Genomic DNA, 26,677 nt, shown 5'->3' on the forward strand with positions numbered 1-26,677 from the left:
TGTAATCATCCATCTCTTAAAGGGGTGGCCTGTGAACGGCCATCTTTCTCCAACCTGCATTTCTGATGACGCTCAATGTGCTTGGTAAATATTTGTCTGCAGACCAAAAAAAATGTTCTTAAAGGGGTGGCCCGTGATCGGCCGTGTTTTAAAGGCCCGGGAGGCTCACAGCTTTGAGGGAGGAGCCGGCCACCCGGTCTGGAAATCTGATTGTCTATCATTTTTCATAGACTCGTGTACAAACTGTACTTTTTTTTTTTGGCAATGACTTTTGGGTGTATCTTGGGGGGAGGGAAGCAGCCGGGGTGGCGGGGGAAGGGCAGGGGACTATATATATATTTATAACGTGTCGGGGTGGGGGGAGGAGATGAACTAGACACCTCACGACTGGGGTCGTTAACGACTGTATGTGACCATGTAAATAAAGGGTCAGGCTAGAGATTTCAAGGTGTGTCCTTCCCTGGGGGGACTCATTATTGCCACTCGGGGCTGACCTCGGGGTCAGAACCTGGCCCTGCCCCAGGCTAATCTTAGTTCCCCCTGTGGTGGAGCTTGGGAACATCATCTCCTTTTGATGAGGGGTAAACTGAGGCACAGTGAGCACAGGAGACTTATGCCTATTACCTATGGACAATAGAAGCCAGGAGTCCTGGCTCCCCAACACCCCCCCGCTCTGACCCACCAGACCCCACTCCCCTCCCAGAGCCAGGGAGAGAACCCAGGAGTCCTGGCTCCCAGCCCCCCCTGCTCTAACCACTAAACCCGCCCTCCCCTCCCAGAGTCAGGGAGAGAACCCAGGAGTCCTGGCTCCCAGCCCCCCCCCTGTTCTAACCACTAAACCCGCCCTCCCCTCCCAGAGTCAGGGAGAGAACCCAGGAGTCCTGGCTCCCAGCCCCCCCGTTCTAACCACTAAACCCGCCCTCCCCTCCCAGAGCCAGGGAGAGAACCCAGGAGTCCTGGCTCCCAGCCCCCCCTACTCTAACCCACCAGGACCCCACTCCCCTCCCAGACCTGGGGAGAGAACCCAGGCGTCCTGGCTCCCAGCCCCGCGTGCTGTACCCCACTAGGCAGAATCAGCCATTCAGAATGGAACCAGGCTGTGGTTTCTGGCTCCCAGGACAGGATCGCAGGGACAGTGATGCCAGCGGCCACATGCGGCCCGTCCCTGGGGCTCTCCGGTCGGGCTCCGATGGACCCGCTGTTCTCGATTTGGTGGGGATACAGGTAATGGTAGGGGATGGGCAGGGATTTGTTCCTCTCTTGGATCTCCTGGGAGATCTGGGCCGGGCACCCCGGAAGGCTGCGAACAGCCGCTTGGGGGGCTCCTCTGTGAAGTGCTCGTCGGGGTACGTGCCCAGGGATCTCTGCAAGGGAACGGGAGAGCGGTGAGGGGCAGCCCGGAAGGGACCCCTCGCCCGGCGCTGAGATGCAGCCACCTCTGGGGCGGGACAGCTGGTTATACAGAGACCCCTCGCCCGGCGCTGAGATGCAGCCACCTCTGGGGCGGGGCGGCCGGTTACACAAGGATCCCTCATGCCCTGGGCCTAGAGCACAGGGCAGGTATTTAACAGCTGTGTAGCAACACTGGGAAGAGTTCAGGCCAGGGAGGGAAGGAGAATCCTGCGGCCGATTGAAACAACAGGGGGGCATTTATGGGTGTCCCCCAGAGTGCGACTGGGCCAGGACGACCTGGTTCAAACCCCGGCTCATGTGAATGTCAGCGGTCCTTTACTGCGACCACAAGGGAGGAGACGGAGAACTCAGCGGAATGGCTCATTCAACAGACACCCGCAGCCTAGCGCCCCCTAGTGCTGCCCTGGGGCCAGCCCTGCCTGCCAGGGGAGAGTGCCCCCTGCTGAGCCCCCCGTTCCCTGCCCCACACGCCCCCTAGCACCGCCCTGGGCCAGCCCTGCCTGCCAGGGAGAGCGCCCCCTGCTGAGCCCCCTGCCCACAGCGCCCCCTAGCACTGCTCTGGGCCAGCCCTGCCTGCCAGGGAGAGTGCCCCATGCTGAGCCCCCTGTTCCCTGCCCACAGCGCCCCCTAGCACTGCCCTGGGGCCAGCCCTGCCTGCCAGGGGAGAGCGCCCCTGCTGAGCCCCCTGCCCCGCCCCCTGCCTCACAGCGCCCCTAGCGCTGCTCTGGGGCCAGCCCTGCCTGCCAGGGGAGAGTGCCCCATGCTGAGCCCCCTGTTCCCTGCCCCACAGCGCCCCCTAGCACTGCCCTGGGAGCCCTGCCTGCCAGGGGAGAGCGCCCCTGCTGAGCCCCCTGCCCCGCCCCCTGCCCCACAGCGCCCCCTAGCGCTGCTCTGGGGCCAGCCCTGCCTGCCAGGAGAAGTGCCCCATGCTGAGCCCCCTGTTCCCTGCCCCACAGCGCCCCCTAGCACTGCCCTGGGCCACTCTTCCTGCCAGGGGAGAGCACCCCCTGCTGAGCCCCCTGCCCCGCCCCCTGCCCCACAGCGCCCCCTAGCACTGCCCTGGGGCCAGCCCTGCCTGCCAGGGGAGCACCCCCCTGCTGAGCCCCCTGCTCCACTCCCTGCCCCACAGCGCCCCCTAGTGCTGCTCTGGGCCAGCCCTGCCTGCCAGGGAGAGCACCCCCTGCTGAGCCCCCTGTCTCTGCCCCTTGCCCCACAGTGCCCCCTAGCACTACCCTGGGACCAGCCCTGCCTGCCAGGGAGAGACCCCCTGCTGAGCCCCCTTGCCCCACACGCCCCTGGCACCCGTGTGCTCACCGAGTCCCCCGGCTCGCAGCAAGAGGGCCCAGAGGATGTAGATAGCGAGGCTGGTGCTGACCTCCGGGATGGTGTCCAGGTAGCTCTCCAGCGAGTGTGCCCTTGGCCTGGGGCGGGGTTCCTCAGGTGCCCGGGAATTGGGCATCCAAGCGCCAAGGTCATACTGCAGCCCAGAGAGACCCCCCGCAGTCAGAGCAGCTGGGAACCCCCCAGCCCAGCCAGGGATCCCCTCCTCACCCCACCCAGGGGCACCAGCGCAGGGAAGGTCTGGCTCAGCCAAGAGACCTGAGCACCTGGGGCTTGGTCACAGTCTCACCCACGGGCAACGGTAGGAAAGTCAAGGCTGGGGTCGGGGTGCTGAGGGCGGCGGTGGGGAGGGTCCTGAGGTCTCTGGGGTCTCACTGTGGTTGGCTGATGGTTGGGGGATTGGCTGCTAGAGCAGGTCCTGCAGATTGAGGTGTCAGTGGGGTGGGGTGCAGGGTGGGGGTGTTGGTGGCTGGACCCCAGGGCCCCGTGTGGGGGCAGGTGGGGGTGTCGGTGGCTGGACCCCAGGGACCCTATGGGGGGCAGGGTGGGGGTGTCGGTGGCTGGACCCCAGCGCTCTGGGGGGGCAGGAAATGGGCCCCGAGTGCCCAGGCTGGCCTCTCCCTACCTGCCCGCTATTGAGGGCAGCGTGCCGGGCCAAGCAGCAGTAGATCCACATGGTCAGGTACTTGATGAGCTCAGGGATGCTCTGCAGGGATGAGGGGAAGCCTGCGGGACGGAGAACGGGCATCGCTGACCCGGCCCTGCCCTGCTCCGTGGCCTTGGGCTGGGACCCGTAGAGCCGGGTTCGATGCCTCCCTCAGCCGGAGCCTCCCCCAGTGAGTCGCTCCCCTGCTACGGGCCGCAGCTCGGCCACGTGTCTTTCCCATGGCGGGGCCGTTCCCAGTCACCCCACGACCCCGTCCCCCTGCCATGACCCAGGCCACCCTGTCCCTATGGGGTCGGAGATCTTGCTCCCTGTCCCCTGCAGGGCCACTTGATAGGAGCTGGGATCTGGCCCCATTGACTCCAATGGAGAGATGCCCATTGACACCAGCTGGGATCTAGCCCCGTTGACTCCAATGGAGAGACGCCCATTGACACCAGCTGGGATCTGGCCCCATTGACTCCAATGGAGAGACGCCCATTGACAACCAGCTGGGATCTGGCTGACAGTCACACAGTCTGGAGATGCCCCCCAGCTACCCCGCATGGAGCCCGGTGACTGGCGACTGCAGCTCTGGGTTCACATGGCCCCTACCGGATGCCTCGTTCCCCAGGAAACCTTGATTGAAGATCTCGTCTGCCCAGGTCTGCAGCTCGCAGTCGGCCAGGATGTGGGTGTCATTGGGGTAATAGTGTCTGACGATGCCGGAGACGAAGCTGGAGAGAGCAGAGATGTGTCAGCTTGGTGGGTCAATGCAGGCCTCATCGCTCCTCAGTGCGCCAGCGTCACTCAGCCAGCGACTGCAAACAGCCCAGTGCTACCATGCACTTTTGCTGGTATGTAGTGTCCCCTCCACTTTGCCCTTTCCTAGCTGTGGGAGCATGGCCTGGTGGCCAAGCTTCCGGCCTGACCTCCCGGTGATCCTGGATTTCATCTACGGCAGAGTTGAACTTTTCATTTCAAATTGGACTTGCTCTTGTGGAACTTAATATGTTAAACAAGAGTCGCCATTGACTCTTGGCTTGACTGAAACCAAGTGTTTCCATTCACCCGCAACAAGACCTTTTCCTGGAATTTGGTTTTGGGCAAAATTCCCCAAAGTTTGGCTTTTCCTCTCCATTTTTGTGTATTTACAAGTTTTTGTTCATTTTTCCAAAGCCAACCAATCTACCACACAAAGTAAGTAAAGGAGGTTAGGATAAAGGCAGGGGAGAGGATGTGACACATCTATCTTCAGTGTCTATATTGATCATAGACCTCTAATAAGTCAGCCCCAATTGCTTTGAATTTTTCAGGCATTCCCTTTCTCTGGAATGCCAGTCATTCGTTAGCTGTGTGATCAGCCAGATCACCAGCCAGGCATCAATATTGATGGCTGTTGACTTTTCCATTGTGGTAGGGTTAATTTTTTAGTGCCCAAAGCCGCCTGTTGGCAGCACGCCGCCTTGTTGTCCGGGAACCTCCAGGTATCAGGAATATAATCTGTGACACACTGTACCTCAAAATAGCTCCCTGTAAAATCCATAGCGTCATTCATATATAGTTTTGATATTTCATACAAAGCATGCCATGTACAATATCATTGAAAGGTCATGAACTTCTGAAACCCGTTCTTTCCAAATATATATCGTTAATGTATATGAAGTTATGAGATTTTGCTGGGTGGTTGTTACTGAAATATGCTGTAAATTTCCTAGTGACATTCAAGAACTTCCCCCACCCAGGAGCGTGTTGAACGATCATTAATCAGCAGGGAGTTGTAATCAAGGGATTTACAATTCAGTGAGGCTTCCTAAACACCACACATGGGACTGTTCCCCTCTCTGACTCATTTGCACAAGACCCACCAGGGGGATTGCTCAACCCAGTGACTCAGCAAAGCCCACCAGGACATGTCTGGGCATGGACAGAGGGTATAAAATAAGGGACAGCAGCATCATGCCTTGGCCTGTCGCTCCCTCACCTACGCTGGAAGCAACAAGAATGCTGGAAGACGAACACTTTAACTAAGGAGACTGGTCCCAGGCTTCAGAGAAGCCTGTGTATTAAGAACTGTAACATCCCGTCGGATGAGAAATTTTTTGATCTAAATGCTGCCTAGTGTAATAAGGTTTGAGATTTAGACTGTGCACTTACCTTTTATTTTCTTTGGTAACTATCTCTAACCTCTTATGCCTACCATGTATATCACTAAAAAAAACCCAAAAAACCCCACACCACTATCTTCCTGTAGTTAATAAACCTATTTATATTTTACCTAAAACAATTTGGTTTGGTTGAAGTGCTCAGGAAATCACAGCTCTGGTACAAAGACTGGTGCAAGTCCTCTCCACATTGAGGGAGGGGCGGACTAGGTAATAAAACTTAAACTGGCCAGGCTTCTGAGCAGGACAAGATGGGATAGTTCTGGTGTGCAAGGCTGGGAAGAATTGGCTGGTGCCCTTCTTCGTGCGATTCAGGAGTGGCTCTGGGAGTATTCATGCAATCTAGTTTGGTGTGTGGGGTTCCACATGCTGTTGTGCTCAGTGAGAATAACTTCTGGAGGCATTTGTGAGCATTAGGAGAGACAGCCCAGGCTGGAGAGTTAAGGGGCGCAGCCCAGTTCCAGGTTGCATCCCGAGGATCCCGTCACCATATCCAAGAATGAAACTTGAGGAAGGTTTCGACTTAGCACTCAATGTCAAATTGGTCTTTTGACCCACCTTCTACCAGATATTCTTGACACGTGGACACTCCCAAAACAGATGAGTGGACGTAGGGCCGGGGCGTTGCAGTGTTTATGAGGCCCATCGCCGTTTGGCCTACGTGGGGCCAGTGTGTTTGAAAAAGTGCCTTTTGGGGAATTCCAGTTTTCTTTAACTCAGAATTCTTTATGTAGTAGGAAAGCCGTGTTTGCAAGCAACTCTGGGCCGGTGGGAATTTTCCACATGCCATCTGCTTCCTCGCCACCCTCTGCCCTGGCTCCTGCTCCTTACCTCTCAATGGCTGACCAGATCTTCAGCCCATCATCCCTGTAGAAGTAATTGGGGTTGCAGTCAACCCCATGCTCTTGGATGTCATCAGGGAAGCAGAGGGAGGCATAGGTCGGGCAGGACATGCCGTTGGCCATCAGCACTTTGGTCCCCTCGAGCCCTGAGCCCATGCCCTGGGAAGGCACCAGAGAGAGAGCCTTCAACCTCCGAGCCACCGGGCCGGGGGGGTGGGTTAGAATGAAACACCTCCACATTCTATTTCAGTGCAACACGACAACGCACAATACGCCCCGTGACAAATGTGCCTCCCCGATCTTTCACTCTGTGTTGTACCCCAAAATGACTGATCACTCGCAACCCCCGTGTTTTCATAGAACCGTAGAATCGTGGGGCTGGAAGGGACCTTGAGAGGTCACCGAGTCCAGCCCCACCACGCCAAGGCAGGACCAAGTCAACCTAGACCACGCCTGACTGGTGTTTGGCCAACCAGTTCTTAGAAACCTCCAATGATGGAGATTCCAAAACCTCCATGCTTGCTCCAGAGTTAAGTATCTTTAGAGAGAGAAAGCTTTTCCTAAATCTCCCGTACTGCAGATTAAGCCCATTACTTCTTGTCCTGCCTTCAGCAGGACCAGAGAATAATTGATCACCGTCTTCTTTGTAACATATTTGAAGACTATCAGGTCCCCCCTCTTGGTCTTCTTCTCTCAAGACTCCACGTGCCCAGTTCTTTTTAAGCTGGCCTCATAGATCAGGGTTTCGAAACCTTTTATCATGTTTGTTGCACTTTTCCAGACTCTCTCCAATTTGGCCACATCTTTCCTAACACGTGACACCCCCACCCCCGTTCTCCAGCCGAGGTCTCACTAGGGCCAGACAATAACTTCCCGGGTTTTACACACGACACTCCCGTTAATACAGCCTAGAATGATATTAGCCTTTTTCCCAACTGCGTCACATTGTCATCTTATATTCCATTGTTGTCTTATAGTCCACCATAACTCCCAGATCCTTTTGTGCAGTATGACCCTGCCTCCCACCCCACCCAGGGTGAGGTTTTTCGTAGGAGTGGTGGGTGAGATTCTGGGGTCTGCATTGTACAGGAGGTCAGACTAGATGATCTGAATGGTCCCTTCTGACCTTAGTATCTATGAATCTATGTCCCATTGTGGAGTTGGCATTGGATTTTTCCTTCCTCAGTGGCACACTTTACTCTTGTCTTCATTGAATTTCAGCTTGTCGATTTCAGCCCAACTTTCCGAGTCACTTTGAGTTCTCATCCTGCCCGTTGAAGCACTTGCAACTCCTCCTGGCTTGGTGTCAGCCGCATATTTTATCAACAAACTCTCCACTCCATATCCGAGTCATTCATGACAATCTTGAATAGTGCCGAAACCCGGCCTGACCTCTTGTGGGACCCCCACTGGATTCGCCCCTCCCTCTTTGACTCTTGGCATCTGGTCTTTCAACCATCCATAGTAATTCCATCCAGCCCAAATTTCCCTAGTTGGCACATAGGATGTGTCGAAAGACTAAAATAAAGACATATCATGTCTACTGCTTTTCCCCAGCCACTAGGCCAGCAACGCTGTCCAAGAAGGAAATTAGGTGGGTTTGGCATGATTTGTTCTTGACAAATCCATTTGGGCCATTCCTTCTAACCCTATGATTCTCTGGGTACATATTGATTGTTTAATAATTTGTTCCAGTATCTTCCAGTTAGACTGACTGGTTTATAATTCCCTGGGTCCTTTGTTCTTCTTTTTGAAGACAGACACCGTGTTTGCCCTCCTTCAGCCTGCTGGGACCTCACCTGTCCTCCAGGAGTTCTTGAAGTTACTAACAGTAACTAACTAATTGCTAACAGTATCGATGAGCTGAAAAAAGCTGATTTAGTTGGGGGTTGGTCCTGCTTTGAGCAGGGGGTTGGATTAGATACCTCCCTGAGGTCCCCTTCCAACCCTGATCTTCTATGATTCTATGAAGAAGCAGCTGCATCCGCAGAGCCGTCCGGTGCAAACGCTGGGACCAACCGAGATGGAGGATGGCCAGAAGGATTTGATCTCTGGGAGGTTCCCGATGCGGTTTTCACGGCGAGACAATACAGGAAGAGAGCCTCTTCCAGGTGAGGCCGGTAACTCGGGCGACAGGCGCATTTTACTCCCAAGTACCTGGCTCTGGGAGGGGAGTGGGGGCTGGTGGTTAGAGCTGTGGGAGCAGGGAGCCAGGACTCCTGTGTCCTGTCCCCAGCTATGGGAGGCGAGTGGGGTCTAATGGTTAGAGAAGAAGGGGCTGGGAGCCAGGACTCCTGGGTTCTTTCCCCGGCTTTGGGACAGGAGGGGGGGCCTAGTGGTAGGAGTAGGAGGACTGAGGGCCAGAACTCCTGGGTTCTCTCCCCAGCTCTGGGAGGGGAGCGGGGGCCAATGCCCCTGACCCGTGGCATCTTCTCACCCTTTTGATGATCCCTCCACGTCTGAATAGCAGGGTCCTGGCCAGGACATTGATGTGCAGCGTGTAGTGGGTGTGGGGCAGCAGCAGCTAAGGCGGGGAAGAGACACAGGGGAGGGTGAGGGCAAGCAGGCAGCCACCCCAGCCCACCCCTGCACATATCCGGGGAGGGGCAAGGATCCGGCCCCACCGAGAAGCCAGCGGCAGCTCCTTCTCCCCCATCATCCATGAGGTGGGGGAGATGCTGGCGTGGGGCACGCCCAGCCTGGCACGCCAGGCACACGCACCCTGCCGGGCACACGCACGGGCAGCTGGGCACAGCTGGATGCCGGGGGCAGGGCCCGTCCGGCACGTTTCCCCAGCTGGGCTCTTCCCTTCCACACATCTGGGCACAGCTGGCCCCCCGGTCCCTCTCTCACCTTGAAGAGCGGGTGGCACAGGGGCAGCTGGCGCAGGGTGGCCAGGGCGAAAGGCTCGTCGATCAGGTGGGTGAGCAGCAGGTGGCTGACGGCCTCGTGTGTCAGGAAGTCGGCGTAGCGCACCCAGGTCTTGGCCAGGGTCCAGTCCCACTCGGGGTCGCTGGGCAGGAAGATGGGACTGTTGGGGCCTGGGCTCTGGCTGAGCTGTGGCGGTGGGGGGGGAAAGACACACAGGAGGGCTGGGGTTGGGGCAGGTTGGCACAAACCAGGTATGTGAATCCTGCTGCTTCCCCCGGGGGGCCCAGGGGCTGGGACCCGGGTGCCAGGATGTGGGGACATGATGGTGCAACAAATCCAGTGTTAGGAAGAGGAGACACACAGAGCTGGGGTGTGCGTGCACACACACACACAACTGGGTACACGCAGGCACACAGAAGGGTTTGGGGGGGATTAGGGAGCCAGGACTCTTGGGTTCTCTCCCCGGCTCTGCGAGAGGAGTGGAGGCTGGTGGGTTAGAGCAGGGGAGCTGGGAGCCAGGACTCCTGGGTTCTCTCCCCGGCTCTGGGAGGGGAGTGGGGGCTGGTGGGTTAAAGCAGGGGAGCTGGGAGCCAGGTCTCCTGGGTTCTCTCCCTGGGCCGGTCTCTTACACGGCAATGCCCAGCTCTGGGACTGTGCAGGGGTCGGGGCTGTGGGGGGGTCCTGCCAGGCAGCGTGGGGGGGCCGGGAGCTGTTACCTGGATGGCTATGGGGACGAGCTCCCCTGAGGGCTGTAGGAGCAGCAGGCAGAGGGGCGCGGTGATGTACTGCTGGTAGCCGTTGATCGTGTTGGCCGGGACGCCCTCCAGGATTTGATAGTCGGCGAGGAAGATGTTCCCCTTCTGCAAGGCACAGAGGGAGCAGAGTGGAGTGCGGGGGCTGGTGGGGGCCAGCGCATCTGGGGGTGCAGAGCGGGGACCCCAGGAAGTGGGGGAAAGCTGAGACCCCAGCACTACGAGCTTCCCCATAGCAGTGCCCTCTCCCCGCGCTGTGAGCTTCCCCGCAGCAGTGCCCTGGGACTAGCCCCTGGAACTGAGTGGCCAGTGCGTGTGCGGCCCCTGGCTCTGGAGTTGGGCCGGCTGGACACCTCTGACCCGTGGCTGCTCATGCCCAGAGTGACGCTGGAGCGGGAGCCGAGAGGCCAGACCACGGCCGAGTCCCCCCAGGGGTGTCCCTGGCGCCCCACTTGCCGCCAGCTCGTCCTGGAGGCTGGTGCTCTCCCCCAGGGAGGAGGCCACCATGGCCGGCGTGACGGGGAAGTTGCAGGGCAGCTCTGTGCAGCGCCGGATCACCACTGGGTGGACCCCGTTCAGAAACTGGTACCCAAAGAATGTGTCCTCTCTCCAGTGCGCCCGCACGTACTCTGGGGGGACACGGGCAGGGCAGCCGCAGGGTTAATGCGCCGGGCCGGGACTCGAGACCCGGGTCCGAGTCCTGCCCCGGTGGCAGCTTGGGGCATCTCTCAGGGCCAAGGCCTCCCGCCACTGGAGAATGGGGCTAACGGTTCAGCAAGAGGGGGGGTCTGATCTCGGGGGGGGTCTGGGCAGTGCCAGGCACAAGGGGGTCCCCGATTGCGATGGGGGGGTCTGGGCAGCGCCCAGCACAAGGGTGTCCCCGGTTGGGGGAGGGGGCATCTGGGCAGCGCCTGGCACACAGGTGTCCTCGGTTGCGGTCAGCGGGCATCTGGGTAGCACCTGACACATGGGGGTCCCCAGTCCAGGAGGGGCTGTCTGGGCAGTACCTGGCACATGAGGGTCCCTGGTTGCGGTCGGGGGCGTCCGGGCAGTGCCTGGCACAAGGGGGTCCCTGATTGCAGTCGGAGGGGTCTGGCACAAGGGGGTCCCGGATTGCGGTTCAGGGGGTCTGGGCAGCGCCTGGCACAAGCAGCACTGGGGTCTCTAGCCGCTTGCGTCTCGCCCATCCCAATCATCCTGCTCTGTGCCTGGGGGCTCCCGAGGGCCCAGGCGAGCAGGACTCGGGGTGAGGGGTCACCCACCTGTGATCGGGGTCACCCCCCAACAGGGTCTCACAGCTGATATACTGGAGAACCCCAACGACCAGCCAGCCCCACCCCTCCTGGGTCTGCACAGGGATCTGGGCCATAGGCAGGGCGATGGGCTTCATCCCTGGGACCTTCACACAGGTCACACAGACCCACAGCATCTGGGGGGGCTGCACCATCCGAGGCCTGACAACCGTTCTCTCTGTCCCAGGGTCTCGCCACCCCACGAATGTCTCCCCATCAACCATCACCTTCCGTTTCCACTGAGGGTTCAAGGGGCCTGACCCAGGAGACTCCACACAGACATATAGGCCGGGGCCAGGAGTGGGAGCCTGTCCACCTCCCCACCCATCTGGCTGACGGAGTCTATGGCCTTGGGACCCAGCAAGGGAGCTGGACACCGGGGCTTTTCCGCAGGGTTCCCCTGGTTCAAATCGCCAGCCTGCTCAAAGGCAGTGAGGGGGCATCCACATCCCCCCCCCCGCCTTAACCAGGGGCAGCAATTTATTTTTGAGGTTGCCTGCGGAACTGGCACCCCGGGGTCTAGCCCCACTCACCCCTGGGAGGTCCCCTCTGCCTCTCCGCTCCACCATCGCCAGTTCATGCTGCTGCTGCTCCTGCAGCTCTTTCTCGGGCTCTCGCTGTCTCTCACGGTCCCCTCACTCTCTCGGACTCAGCTCCAATCCCGTCCGTCTCCGATCCCCCGATGGGGAACTCGATCGTGAAGACCCCCGTCTGGTCGGGGACAGGAGTCTTGGGGATGCCTGGCTACCGCTCCAGCTGCTCCCAGATCCTGCTGTAGCCCCATTTGGGTCCGGAATCTGCTCCTCAGAGCGATCCTCCTCCTCCAGCTGCACGATTAACTGTGCCTTGGTGAACTTTCCAATGCCCAACCCTCTCTTTTTGCTCAGGGTTACAATGTCCTTCTTAAGGAGATGGTGACAGGCCCTCACTCCGCTGTTCCCAGGTTGTTGTGGACTCACAGGCCTGTGTGCTCTCAGCTCCCCACGGTTTCCAGGGAGAACCCCTAGTGTGCCAGCCCTTCTCCAGGTCACCACCTCTTTGCCAGGGTTGAGCTGCAGACTCGTCCGCCCCTTGGACTGCTCGCTGCAATCCCCAGGGGGACCCTGTTACTGCAAAAGTCCTTCTCTCTCCCAGGGCCAAGCCGCAGGCTCCTCCGCCCCTGAGACTGCTCACCGCAGTCCCCCGGGGGGGACCCCATTACTGCACAGTCCTTCTCGCTGGTCACACACTCCCAGGGGTTAACCGCCCCCCGAAACCACTCCTCTCTAAGCCTTCAGCATGCCTGGTCCTCATCAATCCCCCTTTGTTTTACTGCTCCCCAGTCACTTACTGCAGGAAGCGCCATCCATGGGGTGCAGTACATCCCACCTCTGCCACCAGTTGTCACGGAGTCCCCGGGCGATGCTCTGGAACTGCTCCCTACGAAGCCAGGCAGGACTCTGGGGAAGTCTCCTCTCCATGAGCAGCCTGTCTGCAGGACACACAGCTCAACCGGCATCCACCTTCCTGGGTCTGACCTCGGAGCATCCAGCATCCTTTGCCCCTCCAAGCGCTTCCCACAGCGAGTCCGCCCAGGCTGGGTCTTGGGGAAGCCAGAGAGTCCTGCACCCCAACTCCGCAGTCAGACATGATCTCAGCCAGCCAGTAAACAGAGGTTTTAGATGACAGGACCACAGTCTAAAACAGAGCTTGTAGGTGCAGAGAACAGGACACCTCAGCTGGGTCCATTTTGGGGGGGCAGTGAGCCAGACAACCATGTCTGCACTTCACTCCATGTCCCCAGCCAGCCCCCAACTGAAACTCTCTCCACCCCCCCTCCTCTGGGCTTTGTCCCTTTCCCGGGCCAAGAGGTCACCAGATTCCTTTGTTCTCCAGCCCTTTAGCTCTCACCTTGCAGGGGGGAAGAGCCCAGGCCATCAGTGGCCAGGAAACAGGGTGTCGGCCATTCTCTGTGTCCAGACCCCTGCACACACCTGCCCTCTAGGGCTCTGCAATGATCATACACCCTTATCCCACCGCCTAGATACCTAAGAATTGCATAGGAGAAACAGAGGCACCCCCATACTATTCAGAGGAAACATTAAGAACAGTCCCGCTTCGTCACACAAGCATCGCCCCGGATGTCCCCAATACTGATTGACCTCCCCGCTATCTGACCCCTTGAGTCCTGCTCTAGACTGGCCCCCCTTAGCCCGCCCCATCCCCTGGACATTATGGTCCCTACCCACCATTCCCCTGTGATCTCCAGCCCCTGGCGCTGGCGACTCACAAAAGCACCAGGCCTGCCATCTCAAAGGAGCAGCAGCTCAGGGCTGGCAGGGCACTTAACACCTCTGCGGTGAAATCACAAAACTAAGTGATTAGGCAACAAAATAGCAAATGAAATTTAATGTGGATAAATGTAAAGTAATGCACATTGGGAAAAATAACCCCAACTGTACATACAATATGATGGGGGCTAATTTAGCTACAACTAATCAGGAGAAAGATTTTGGAGTCATCGTAGATAGTTCTCTGAAGATGTCCACGCAGTGCGCAGTGGCAGTCAAAAAAGCAAATTGGATGTTAGGAATCATTAAAAAAGGGATGGAGAATAAGATGGAGAATATCTGCTTGCCCTTGTATAAATCCATGGTATGCCCACATCTTTAATACTGCGTACAGATGTGGTTCCCTCATCTCAAAAAAGATCTACTTGCATTAGAAAAGGTTCAGAAAAGGGCAACTAAAATGATTAGGGGTTTGGAACGGGTCCCATATGAGTTTTCAGCTTGGAAAAGAGGAGACTAAGGGGGGATGTGATAGAGGTCTATAAAATCATGAGTGGTGTGGAGAAAGTGAATAAGGAAAAAGTTATTTACTTGTTCCCATAATACAAGAACTAGGGGCCACCAAATGAAATTAATAGGTAGCAGGTTTAAAACAAATGAAAGGAAGTTCTTCTTCACTCAGCGCATAGTCAACCTGTGTAACTCCTTGCCTAAGGAGGTTGTGAAGGCTAGGACTATATCAGGGTTTAAAAGAGAACTGGTTACATTCATGGAAGTTAAGTCTATTAATGGGTCAGCACCTACCTAGGGTGACCAGATGTCCCGATTTTATAGGGACAGTCCCACTATTTGGGGCTTTGTCTTATATAGGCACCTATTGCCTATCACCTCCTGTCCCAATTTTTCACACTTCTTGTCTGGTCACACCACCAGCCACCCACTGATCAGCTGTTTGGTGGCGGGCAGGGGGTGGGAAGAGGTGGATCAAGGGTGGGGCCTTGGGGGAAGGGGCAGAGTGGGGGCGGAGCCTCGGGGCTGGAGCACCCACCCAGAAAAATGAAAATCCAGATCAACGTGCCTCCTAGATCACTGACCAAAGACAACGCTGGTAGCCAATTCTATTGTCAAGGTGTATTAGCTCGGAAGAAGAAATGGCAGGCATGGAGAGCTGAAAGCAGGTCAAATATACATACAGGTGAGTCATGGTCTGTAAGTCCACGTGGTAGCAGAGATTTAGTAATTTGCCAGTTTCCCAAAAGTCTCCCAAGGCTACCCAGAGTTGGAATCAGAACAGTCCATAGATGAAAAATGGTTTCAGAGCAGCAGCCGTGTTAGTCTGTATTCGCAAAAAGAAAAGGAGGACTTGTGGCACCTTAGAGACTAACAAATTTATTTGAACATAAGCTTTCGTGAGCTACGTGAAAAATGTTTCCGCCTGCCCATATTTACAGCAACAGTTCCCACGCGGGTCTAAAGTCTTTGATCCTCATTTGCGTTCAGCGGACAGGATTTACCAGCTTCTCGCAAGAGCTTGTCAGTTGTATTCCACGAGGCTTCGATCTCGATGGGCGGGTTATTTCGGTATAGGGGTATGCACAAGGCCAACATTTGCTGTTACATTATAGCCCGGAGTATTGCTGGGTGAGAACAATACACGCAGCGCATCCTGCGCGCAGTTTGTAAAACGCTTAGTGACACAACATCTAATGTTTATTCTGATGACGCTGACACCCACGTGACCCAGAGAGGTTTCCAGCTAGGCATTTGTCAGGGTTCAGGGGGGCCTGGGACCTCGGCACAAGCTAGCCTCCGGTCTGCCAGTGTCACAGAAAGGAAGCTCACGCAAGAGGGTGGATCGGCAGCTGTCAGAATTGCCGGATGGCTGGTGGAGGCAGGAGTGGGCGCAAGCTGGTTTGCAGTTACATGGCTAGGGCAGGAGAGACTCTTGTTTTATGCTCCTGCTGGGTTTGGGCTCTGTTACCCTAGAAGGGCCGGGCAGACTGAACCACATTTAGAGCTCCGGTGGGGAAACTGAGGCAGAGCCGCTGCATGGCCAGAAGGGGGTGCACCAGGATGGCGCAGCTGTTGCAATGTCCTAGCCCAACTGGGGCAATCTAAATCAACTCCAGTGTGGGTAGAATGGCCGTCAGGGCTATCAGACATGGCTTGAATGGAGACAGATAATGGTCATCTCTCATTCAACTGCCAGGGAAACTTTTGTGAATTGGTGTCAGTTTCATCCATTTGTTTGTCTGACCAACAAAAAAAATGAAAAAAAAAAATAGAAAACATCACCATGGTGCGTTTTGAAAGTCACAAAACGTTTCGACCCTCCCTGACTTTCATTACTAAATTCCCTTCAGTTTCACTTTTTTTTTTTTTTTTAAGTTAAAATAGGTGAGGAAAAAATGCTGGAAATAAAAAGGAAACTCTTTTCGATCCCAGGTGACATTTTCCGTGCTTCGTTTTGACATGTTTTAATTTGAAAGCAGGCTTTCTTGAGAAAGGCCCTGTCGTTTTCCTTTTTAAAATGGAACAAAAAAAGGCAGAAACAAAAACAAATTGTTCAACCGAAACAAACACAAAATGTTCTGTTTGTTTTGTTTGGCTGCAACTGTCCAAAACAAAAATCGGTTTGTGGTTTGGCCTGGAATTATTTTGCTATTATTTTGCAGAATTGCCAGGGACCAAACTTTCCCGGCACCCCACGGGCCTGGTTCTCTGCCAGTTTAATCTCCCACGAAGTGAAATACTTTTGCCTAGCTAAAATCTCTGGCTCAGTACAGGGGTATCAGGGTGAAACTGACTAGCCAGGAAATCAGATTGATGCTCTAACAAACTGATATCAAAACTCCAGCAAACCAGTTTCCTCCCAAACTTGTCAGGAAAATACCACCCTGGCCTACGCACACCCATTAGGAAATGGGGTGCGTGAATGCTTGGAACAATTGGGCTGTGCCACGGAAGCGTGGTGGGGAAAGCCACCCCTAGCTTGTTTGTAGGGCCGAGACTATACTAGTGCCCCTGAATTCAGAGGAAAAGTTGCGGGAGAAAGACAGCCCAGGACCTGGGGATTGAGGAAGGGTGGGTGGGGAGCTAGAAACCGGCTACCTATGCTCAACGCTGCTCCCTGGAAAAAAAGATCTTGCCAGCGGAAAAACCGACGCAGGATGTAAGAACGTAAGAACGGCCAGACTGGGTCAGACCAAACGTCCATCTAGCCCAGTATCCTGACTTCCGACAATGCCAATGCCAATGCCAGGTGCTTCAGAGGGAATGAACAGAACAGGTCATCATCAAGTGATCCATCCCCTGTCGCTCATTCCCAGCTTCTGGCAAACCGAGGCTAGGGACACCGCACTCTGATTGCAGACGAACCAGGGTAAAATCCCTGCAGGGTGCGACATCCCTGAAACAGTGAAAGGCAAATCTCACAAGGCGGGCAGTCTAAAGTTAATTAGCAACTGTGGGTTTTCCTCCTTTCCCCCCCTCCTTCCTGCTGGTGATGGCTCATCTTAAGTGATCACTCTCCTTACAGTGTGTATGATAAAACCCATTGGTTCATGGCCTCTGTGTGTGTTTATAAATCTCCCCACTGTATTTTCCACCGAATGCATCCGATGAAGTGAGCTGTAGCTCACAAAAGCTTATGCTCAAATAAATTTGTTAGTCTCTAAGGTGCCACAAGTCCTCCTTTTCTTTTTTGCGAAAACAGACTAACACGGCTGCTACTCTGAAAACTGTGGGTTGTATCGGTAGGACAGATAGCACCACGGAAGGGAAAGTTAGCATTGTTCCATCACGTTTTAAGAGCCCACCAGAGCATCTACTCTGACCTCTAGGCCGGTCAGTTTCAAGCAGCTACCCCTAGAGTGACTTTAGTTAGACCAAAGCAACTTAGCTCTCAGGAGATGAAACTGGCAGAGAACAGGAGGGGCCGAGACATACTTCCTGACCGGCTGCAGCCCTGAAGCATGAGAGTGGATTGGCGCTGTGGTCCAAATGCCGCGTTGCAAACACGGCGATCATGCCAAGGGCAATGCAGGCAATTCTGTTCTTCCCCATGCGAGGGGGACTCGGAGTGGTTATCGACCGCCGCTGCTGGACTTTAGCGCAGGTCCATGGGTTCCTCCAGCCAGTCGGGCCATCTGGCTAAGGGAAGGGCTTCTGCCGCCAGCCCTAATTCTTGACAATGCACTGGTCAATTTCCTAGTGTAGACAAAGCCAGTGGCTCAAATGGGTGGAGCTTATTTGGTGGGAGGGGCTCGGAAGAGGGTCATCAGGGATGACCGTGTGAAGGCAGCTTTTGGGCTGATGCCCTCTGCCCTCCATCCCATGTGCTGGCCCAAAGACTGGGGTGAGCGAGAGGGGAATCGGCGCCTCTGATTCCAGTGGAGTGACTCTTGATTTACACAGAGGATCAGCCCCCCACTCCCCACCCAGGCCCTGGCAGGGGGCAGGTGGCACGGGGATCTGAACCCTTCTGGCTCTCTGTGCCATGGGGGGTCTCACTCTGGGTTGGACAATGCCAGCTGCTTGGTCCTGCAGGGGCCAGTTCCAGCCCGCAGCTGCCAATCCAGCCGGGCATCTCCACGGTACCTCTGTCCCGGCCTGTCGGTGGCCACGTCCCTGCCGGCGTTTGGCTGGGGAGGCCGCTTTGCGGGGATCGGGGCTCTGGCTCCGAGCTCACGTCCCCAGATTGGCCCCAGGGCAGGATCCCACCGGAGCCGGGGCCACCCAAAGTGGCAGGTTTTTGGCTGGAGAGTCGATGAGGGGTTTGTTGGGTGCCCTGGGTCAGAGAGCGACTCCTGAACACTGGCCTCCCAGGGCGTGTGTCTCCGAGTGTCGGGGGATCCCCTCGCCAGCCCCACTGAGGCATTTGGGGGTCATTCCCCATGGTCCCAGAATTTGCTTTTCCTGAACCCACTAGTGCCAGCCCACAGGTCCCTGCCTGGCATTTCGCTGCCGAAAATGCCTTGAGCCAGCAAGATCTCCAGGCGTCACCTTGCTGAGCAAAATCAAATAACCGCTGTGAGCAGGATTTGAACCTGCGCAGGGAAACCCTATTGGATTTCAAGTCCAACGCCTTAACCACTCGGCCATCACAGCTGGGTAGTGTGACTGCTTCTCCCTCCTGCTGTAGAAAGTCTGTTCTTTGTGGGTGCAATGGGGATGTTAAGGCTCAGAGCTCTGGCTTTGTCAGTAGGCACATTTCTGGGGGGGGGTGAGTAGATAGGTAAATAGAGGGGGGGTGTCAGCAAAGGAGTGCATAGACAGCTCGGGTAGGGGTAGATAGAGAAATTCCGTTCCTTAACGTTTACTTTATGAAATCAAAACTAGATGAGAAATACATTTTTTCCAGATTTCCCCCCCTCTGCCCGTAGTTTCAAGACTCAACCATTCTTCAAACGCAGTCAGCGAGGAGCATTCGCTGATCATGTTGTTTTGTACGTTGATTGGAGCGTAGCCAGGTGTAAATCATTTTGCCCCTTCCTGATTGAAGCGTAGCTGGGTGTAAATCGTTTTGTCCAATGATGATGGAAGGATAGTTGCATATAAATCATTTCGTTCCTTGCTGATTGGCGGACACCTGGGTATAAATCATTTTGCTCCTTGCTGATTGGTGGACACCTGGGAATAACTCATTTTGTCCCTTGCTGATTGGAAGATACCTGGGAATAAATCATTTTGCCGCTTGCTGATTGGAGGATACCTAGATATAAATCAGTTTGTTCCTTGCTGGCTGGCGGATACCTGGGTATAAATCACTTTCCCTGTTGCTGATTGGCGGACACCTGGGTATAAATCATTTTGCTCCTTGCTGATTGGTGGACACCTGGGAATAACTCATTTTGTCCCTTGCTGATTGGAAGATACCTGGGAATAAATCATTTTGCCGCTTGCTGATTGGAGGATACCTAGATATAAATCAGTTTGTTCCTTGCTGGCTGGCGGATACCTGGGTATAAATCACTTTCCCTGTTGCTGATTGGCGGACACCTGGGTATAAATCATTTTGTTCCTTGCTGATTGGCAGATACCCGGGTATAAGTCATGTTGTTCTCGCTGATTGGCGGATTTCTGGGTGTAAATCATTTTACCCATTGTTGCTTGGCAAATACCTGGGTATAAATCATTTGCCCTTTGCTGCTGGATCTTGCCTTTACTGAAACCTTCATTTTTTCAGCTCCTCGCGAGCCGCCTGGAGCTACAACCTCCCAGGGAAACAGCTCCAGCTGCAATAACAAAACCCCTGGAGATGCCGGGGATCGAACCCGGGGCCTCATACATGCAAAGCATGCGCTCTACCACTGAGCTACATCCCCCACACATAGGTGAGCCCTCTACCCCTGTGAGAACACCTCTCCATGCCTGGTTCTCGGCCCAGCTCCCCAACTCCGTTCCCTGCCCCATCCACCTGGAGAGCCCAGGGCCGATCTCACTCCACTTTCTGCCCCCAGGGTGCGGTCAGGAGCGGGCATGGGCCTGCGGTTAAGAGGGACTGGACAAAAATTTGGAGAGGGGACTGATGGGGGGGGGGGAGGCTCCTGGAGGCCGTGGGAGCTGGATTTGCCCTCAGCAGACTGGAAGCCTTTAAGCCTCATGGATACCCTATGACCCTAGGAGGAGAGGGGGATCTGTATGGCCCTGGGGGACGGGGTCTCTGTATGGCCCTGGGGAGGGGGAGTCCCTATATGTCCCATATGGTCCTGGGGGAGAGGGTCCCTTATTGCCCTGGGGAGGGGGAGTCCCTATATGTCCCATATGGTCCTGGGGGAGAGGGTCCCCTATTGCCCTGGGGAGGGGGAGTCCCTATATGTCCCATATGGTCCTGGGGGAGAGGGTCCCCTATTGCCCTGGGGAGGGGGAGTCCCTATATGTCCCATATGGTCCTGGGGGAGAGGGTCCCCTATTGCCCTGGGGAGGGGGAGTCCCTATATGTCCCATATGGTCCTGGGGGAGAGGGTCCCCTATTGCCCTGGGGAGGGGGAGTCCCTATATGTCCCATATGGTCCTGGGGGGAGAGGGTCCCTTATTGCCCTGGGGAGGGGGAGTCCCTATATGTCCCATATGGTTCCTGGGGGAGAGGGTCCCCTATTGCCCTGGGGAGGGGGAGTCCCTATATGTCCCATATGGTCCTGGGGGAGAGGGTCCCCTATTGCCCTGGGGAGGGGGAGTCCCTATATGTCCCATATGGTCCTGGGGGAGAGGGTCCCCTATTGCCCTGGGGAGGGGGAGTCCCTATATGTCCCCTATGGCCCTAAGGGAGGGCACAGAGCAGGAGGGAGGGGCCGCTGCCCTTCTTCCTGCCCTCATTCAAGATGGCGGCGTGGGGCTCGCCGCCGCCGGCCGCGCCGTTCTCGCGGGACCTCTTCCGAGCGTACGGGCGCGCGCGCGGGGCGGCGAGGGGCGGAGTCGGGAGCCACCGGTCGGTTGCCAGGGGCAACGTAGGGGGCCTAGGGCCGGGGCGCGGAGCCTGAGCGAGCGAGCGCGAGCCCGGGGTGGGCGCGCGGGGCGGGGGTTCCATGGGGGAGGGGGAGTCTATGGGGGGGCGGGCATGGGGGGAGAGGGAGTCTATGTGGGGGTGCAGGGCATGGGGGAGGGGGAGTCTATGTGGGGGGCGCGCGGGCGGGGGTTCCCTGGGGAGGGGAGTCCCTATGGGGGGGGTGCGGGGATGGGGTGGAGGGCATGGGGGGGGGGGAGTCTCTATGGGGGGGTGCGGGGAAGGGGGAGGGGGAGTCTATGGGGGGGGCGCAGGGCGGGCATGAGCGTGGGAGGAGTCCCTATGAGGGGGGCATGGGGAGGGAGGAGGGGGGGTTCCACGAGGGGGGCGCGGGGATGGGGGTCTCCACGGGGGTGGCGGCGATGGGGGGCCATGGGATTGGGGGGAACCCTGGGGGGGTCTGTGGTGGGGACGGGGGTGATGGGGGATCCGCAGGAGGGGACCTGGTGCTGTCACCCCAGCCTGACACCTTTGCTTCCTCCGCCCCAGCCAGGCCCTGCCCAGGGACCCTGCCTGTGTGGGTGCTGTGGGGCGCCTGGCGATGGCGCTGGTCAGCGGGCTGGTGCCCGCCCGCTTCCTGACCCTCACGGCCCATCTCGTCATCGTCATCACCATCTTCTGGTCCCGGGTAAGAGAGCCCAACGACGCACCCCCGTGTGACGCCCACGATCTACACCCAGACGGCATGCCCGCCCGTCCACCCCCATGACGCACCCCCGTGTGACGCCCACGATCTACACCCAGACGGCATGCCCGCCCGTCCACCCCCATGACGCACCCCCGTGTGACGCCCATGATCTACACCCAGACGGCATGCGCCGTCCACCCCCATGACGCACCCCCGTGCGACGCCCACGATCTACACCCAGATGGCATGCCCGCCCGTCCACCCTACGACGCACCCCCGTGTGACGCCCACGATCTACACCCAGACGGCATGCCCGCCTGTCCACCCGACGACGCACCCCCGTGTGACGCCCACGATCTACACCCAGACGGCATGCCCGCCCGTCCACCCCATGACGCACCCCCGTGTGACGCCCACGATCTACACCCAGACGGCATGCCCGCCGTCCACCCCCATGACGCACATCCGTGTGACACCCACGATCTACACCCGGACGGCATGCCCGCCCGTCCACCCTGACATCGCTCACACCTATGTGACACCCATGATCTACACCCAGACAGCATGCCCTCCCGTCCAACCCGACGATGCACACCCATGTGACGCCCACGATCTACACCCGGACGGCATGCCCGCCCGTCCACCCCGACGACGCACCCCCGTGTGACGCCCACGATCTACACCCAGACGGCATGCCCGCCCGTCCACCCCCATGACGCACATCCGTGTGACACCCACGATCTACACCCGGACGGCATGCCCACCCGTCCACCCCGACGACGCACCCCCGTGTGACGCCCATGATCTACACCCAGACGGCATGCCCGCCCGTCCACCCCGACGACGCACCCCTGTGTGACGCCCACGATCTACACCCAGACGGCATGCCCGCCCGTCCACCCCTACGACGCACCCCCGTGTGACGCCCACGATCTACACCCAGACGGCATGCCCGCCCGTCCACCCCTACGACGCACCCCCGTATGACGCCCACGATCTACACCCAGACGGCATGCCCGCCCGTCCACCCCCATGACGCACCCCCGTGTGACGCCCACGATCTACACCCAGACGGCATGCCCGCCCGTCCACCCGACGACGCACCCCTGTGTGACGCCCACGATCTACACCCAGACGGCATGCCCGCCCGTCCACCCCCATGACGCACATCCGTGTGACACCCACGATCTACACCCGGACGGCATGCCCGCCCGTCCACCCTGACATCGCTCACACCTATGTGACACCCATGATCTACACCCAGACAGCATGCCCTCCCGTCCAACCCGACGATGCACACCCGTGTGACGCCCACGATCTACACTGAGAAAGCATGCCTGCCCATCCACCCCAATGACGCACATCCGTGTGACGCCCACGATCTACACCCAGACGGCATGCCCGCCTGTCCACCCTGACATCGCTCACACCCATGATCTACACCCAGACAGCATGCCCTCCCGTCCAACCTGACGATGCACACCCGTGTGACATGCACAACGTATACCTCTACAGCACACCTGCCCACGCATACAGCATGCCCACCCATCCACCCCGACGACGCACACCTGCATGACACCCACAAGGTACACCCATGTAGCATGCTCTGACAATGCACACCAATACACACTCCCGCCCAGAGACACCTGCCCACCCTGACAACACACACCCATATGATGCTCGTGAGGTATGCCCATATAGCGTGCCTGCCTGCTCACCCAAGGATGTACACCCATGTGACGTACACCTGAATAACATGTCTGCCCCGATGACACATACCTTTATGATACCTGTGCCTATGACGTACACCCTTACAACACGCCGACCATGATGACACACAGCTGTCTGATGCCTGTGACGTACACCCATACGACGACCATGCCTTCAACACACACCTGCCCTTACAACGTCCACACCTACAATATATCCCCATACCATATGCCCATCCTGACAATGGCTACCTGCCCCATCGACACACACCCATCCAACACCCATCCATATGACGCACCACTTGTACATGCACAGCTGCCCCGGAAACACCCGCCTGCCACTACCATGCACAGCCCTGCGAGACACATACAGATCTCCCAACACACTCACCACCTAACACGGTGTACACGATCCTCCAACGCCACCCCTCACACAGCAGGGCCTTCCATCTCTCTCACACATCGTGCCTCGCCCATTCCCCAGTGTGTGCACCTGAACACACACTCACCGCACACACACAGTCACTTTCCAGAGGTAAGAGAAGGGGTGTGGGGAGCACTGGCTTCAGGAATCTGGGAGGGGTTGTGGCTGCAGGGAGGTGGGTAGCCAAGGTGGATCAGGACTCCTGGGTTCTCTCCCCGGCCCTAGGAGGGGTGTGGGGGCTGGTGGGTTAGAGCAGGGGAGGGCTGGGAGTCGGGATGGCATCCTTTCCCCTGCCTCTGCTCTGCTCCCCTGATTCTACCCCAGCCCGCACTCCCTGCAGGGCTGATCTCAGCGCCCCCTGTCTTCCAGGACAACAACGTCCTCGCCTCGCTGCCCCTGCAATACAGCCAGCAGCAGTACCAGCGCCAGGACGTGGAGTGAGTCAGCCAGGGACTGTAGGGGGGGCGAGGGGCACCTGGGATGGCAGGGGGACAGGTGGGAGGAGGATGGGTCCAGCACGGCATGGGGGGGAGGAGGGTGGGACTGCAGAGGGGGCGGAAGTGGGCTCAGAGAGGTGGGGGAGGCATGAGATTGCAGGGGGGCTGGGCCTGTGGGGAGACGGGGGCAGGCAGAAGTGGCCTGGGAGTGAGGGAAGGCAGGGCCCGGGGGGGCGGGCTGGCCCGGCCTGGGCCCGTGTAACCCTGTGTCTCCCGTCCGGGTGTCGGCGCTGACCCCAGGCTGGTGGTGGCCCTGTCAGTGACGCTGGGCTTGTTCGCCGTGGAGCTGGCCGGCTTCCTCTCCGGGGTGTCCATGTTCAACAACACGCAGAGTCTGCTCTGTATCCTTCCGCCCTGCTTGGGGGGGGAATGAACTCTCCCCCCCACCCCCAAGTGGTGTTATCGCATCTCCCTGGGGACCTGCCTGCTCTTCCCCCCCCCCAGCACAACGACTGTCGTCCCCCGGGGGCGCCACCTCTGATCTGCACTTGCTGGCTGAGGGGCAGGGGAATGGGGCAGGGGCCTGTCCCCTGTAGGGGGCGCTGGCTCCCATCTGGCCCCAGGGCAGGGACTGGCTGATTTGGGGGGATGGGGAACGGGACACAGGGCCTGTCCCCTCCCGGGGAGGCGCCAGCTCCCATCCAGTCCCAGGGCGGGGACTGGCTGGCTCAGGGGAGTGGGGAATGGGGCAGGGGCCTGTCCCTTCTAGGGGGCGCCAGCTCCCATCCAGCCCCAGGGCGGGGACTGGCTGGCTCGGGGGGGCGGGGAATGGGAAGGAGGGGGTGTCACTCAGCTGACCCCAAAGATCACCCTGGTTAGCACTGTTGGCATCCACAGTGGAGAGACCAGGGCCTGGATGGGTCCGGGAGACGGGACGGGGGCAGCCCCCTGCCCTGCCCCAGCTGCATCCGCCCCCCACATCGGTCCCCGTTGTTGGTCCCTGACTCTGCTACCCCCCACCAGCCATCGGGGCCCACGCTGCCGCGGCCGTGGCCCTCCTCTTCTTCCTCTTCGACCAGTGGGACAGCAGCCTCTACTGGTGGATCTTTGCCTTCTGCAGGTCAGTGGCGCCCCCTGCAGGAGCCGCAGCCCCTTCCCTCTGCCCAGCGTCAGAGACTGGCAGGAGCACAGCACACCAGGAACCGGCGCCCCCCAGAGGCGACAGGCCCCGTACCCCATTCTCCACCCCCTGAACCAGCCATCCTTGCCCTGGGGCTGGATGGGAGCCGACGCCCCCTAGAGGGACAAGCCCCGTGCCCTATTCCCCACCCCCTGAGCCAGCCTGCTGTGGGTCTGGATGGCAGCCGATGCCCCCTAGAGGGCAAAGGGCCTGTCTCCCGGTGCCTGTTCTCACCACGACGGGTTATTTCCCTGACGGCTCCTCCCCAGCACTGGCCGCTCACTGCAGTGCCTCCATCTGCCTCTCCTTCTTCGTCTTGGAGCGCTGGGAGAGCGCCACCTACTGGTACATCCTGGCCTTCTGCAGGTAGATGCCCTCGAGGGGGAGGGGTGGGGTGGGCCCCTCGGGAACATCCTGCCCGCGGCAGAGCCCCTGGCACTGACCCCGCCTGCCCTTGTGCCCCCAGCGCCGTGCCTGCTGCCTTCGAGATCCTGCTCTTCGTGTCCGTCTTCGGGTTCAAGAGGAGGCCCCTGTGAGCCGGAGCCGGGCCCCCCGGGAGGTCTGTTCCACTGGCCCCACAGGCTCTGAGCCGGGGGGTGGATACGCTGGACGGGGCGCTCGCCAGCGGCCCCCCCCCCCGCTGCTCCTCAGCCCTGCAGGCCGGGTGCTGGACGGGGCAGCAGGTGGTGGGGTGGCTGCATGGGGCTGTCAGGACCTGGTGCTCTGCCTCTAGGGGGCAGGGCTGAATTAGCCCCCTAGGAGCCTGCAGTGAGCTGCACCAGGACACCCCAGTGGTGGCAGGCGGTACTGCACCCTGCGTCAGCCCCAGGGGACCCTGCAGTGCCCCCCAGGGGCAACAGGCGGGACTGCACCCTGCATCAGTCCCATAGCAATCTGCAGTACCCCCCAGGAGACCCCCAGTGGCGACAGGCAGTACTGCACCCTGCGTCAGCCCCATGGGAACTTGCAGCGCCCCCCCCCCCGAAGAGCCCCCATGGCTGCAGGCGGTACTGCACTCGGCAGTGCATCAGCCCCTCTGCATGGCGGTGATAGGATCGGTGGGGTGGAGCCTCTAAGGAGCATCTGACACAGCGAGGGAGAAGAATTATTCCTGTTTCGACCAGCTGCTCCCCCTCTGGCTGTGTCCCCCTCCCCCAGGCCGGGGCCCGCCCTGCCCCATGAATAAAGCTGACTTTCCTACCCAGA

The 26,677-nt window shown here is 58.4% G+C and overlaps 2 protein-coding genes and 2 non-coding genes across 7 annotated transcripts; 1 reads left to right on the forward strand and 3 right to left on the reverse strand.

Annotated features, from left to right (window-relative positions):
* Window positions 1–72: 72 nt before the first annotated feature.
* Window positions 73–15,197, reverse strand: LOC119849240 (hydroperoxide isomerase ALOXE3-like). Its single transcript, XM_038386058.1, is given in 14 exon segments — window positions 73–96; window positions 1,060–1,292; window positions 1,295–1,364; window positions 2,728–2,743; window positions 2,745–2,890; window positions 3,380–3,480; window positions 4,013–4,134; window positions 6,394–6,563; window positions 8,842–8,928; window positions 9,258–9,461; window positions 9,992–10,135; window positions 10,484–10,656; window positions 10,796–11,119; window positions 15,104–15,197. Coding segments are annotated over 14 exon segments (1,908 nt in total).
* Window positions 15,198–18,616: 3,419 nt separating this feature from the next.
* On the reverse strand, window positions 18,617–18,698 carry TRNAS-UGA. Its single transcript has one exon. It is a non-coding gene; the product is annotated as a tRNA-Ser (tRNA).
* A 1,145-nt stretch (window positions 18,699–19,843) lies between these two features.
* On the reverse strand, window positions 19,844–19,915 carry TRNAA-UGC. Its single transcript has one exon. It is a non-coding gene; the product is annotated as a tRNA-Ala (tRNA).
* A 1,080-nt stretch (window positions 19,916–20,995) lies between these two features.
* TMEM107 (transmembrane protein 107) lies at window positions 20,996–26,677 on the forward strand. 4 transcript variants are annotated; one of them, XM_038386284.2, is made up of 6 exons: window positions 20,996–21,018; window positions 21,587–21,721; window positions 24,224–24,291; window positions 24,592–24,692; window positions 25,315–25,411; window positions 25,938–26,677. In XM_038386284.2, the coding sequence occupies exons 2-6, from the start codon at window positions 21,635–21,637 to the stop codon at window positions 26,005–26,007; spliced, it is 423 nt and encodes a 140-aa protein (XP_038242212.1). In that variant the 5' UTR covers window positions 20,996–21,018; window positions 21,587–21,634; the 3' UTR covers window positions 26,008–26,677. The 4 variants fall into 4 exon arrangements, with proteins under 4 accessions (XP_038242212.1, XP_043359606.1, XP_038242210.1 ...); XM_043503671.1 differs by lacking the exon at window positions 25,315–25,411 and adding an exon at window positions 25,741–25,837 and having other exon boundaries at window positions 21,003–21,018; window positions 21,583–21,721; XM_038386282.2 differs by lacking the exon at window positions 25,315–25,411 and adding an exon at window positions 25,741–25,837 and having other exon boundaries at window positions 21,007–21,091.

Source organism: Dermochelys coriacea, chromosome 28, assembly GCF_009764565.3.
Source record: "Dermochelys coriacea isolate rDerCor1 chromosome 28, rDerCor1.pri.v4, whole genome shotgun sequence".
Lineage (NCBI taxonomy): Eukaryota > Metazoa > Chordata > Testudines > Dermochelyidae > Dermochelys > Dermochelys coriacea.

Bases quoted from the DNA above. Each gene is read 5' to 3' on its own strand.
- TMEM107 (XM_038386284.2), top strand. From the start codon at position 21,635: ATGGCGCTGGTCAGCGGGCTGGTGCCCGCCCGCTTCCTGACCCTCACG. The intron at 21,722-24,223 runs GTAAGAGAGCCC...CCTGTCTTCCAG, and splicing joins TCACCATCTTCTGGTCCCGG to GACAACAACGTCCTCGCCTC. The intron at 24,292-24,591 runs GTGAGTCAGCCA...CGCTGACCCCAG, and splicing joins TACCAGCGCCAGGACGTGGA to GCTGGTGGTGGCCCTGTCAG.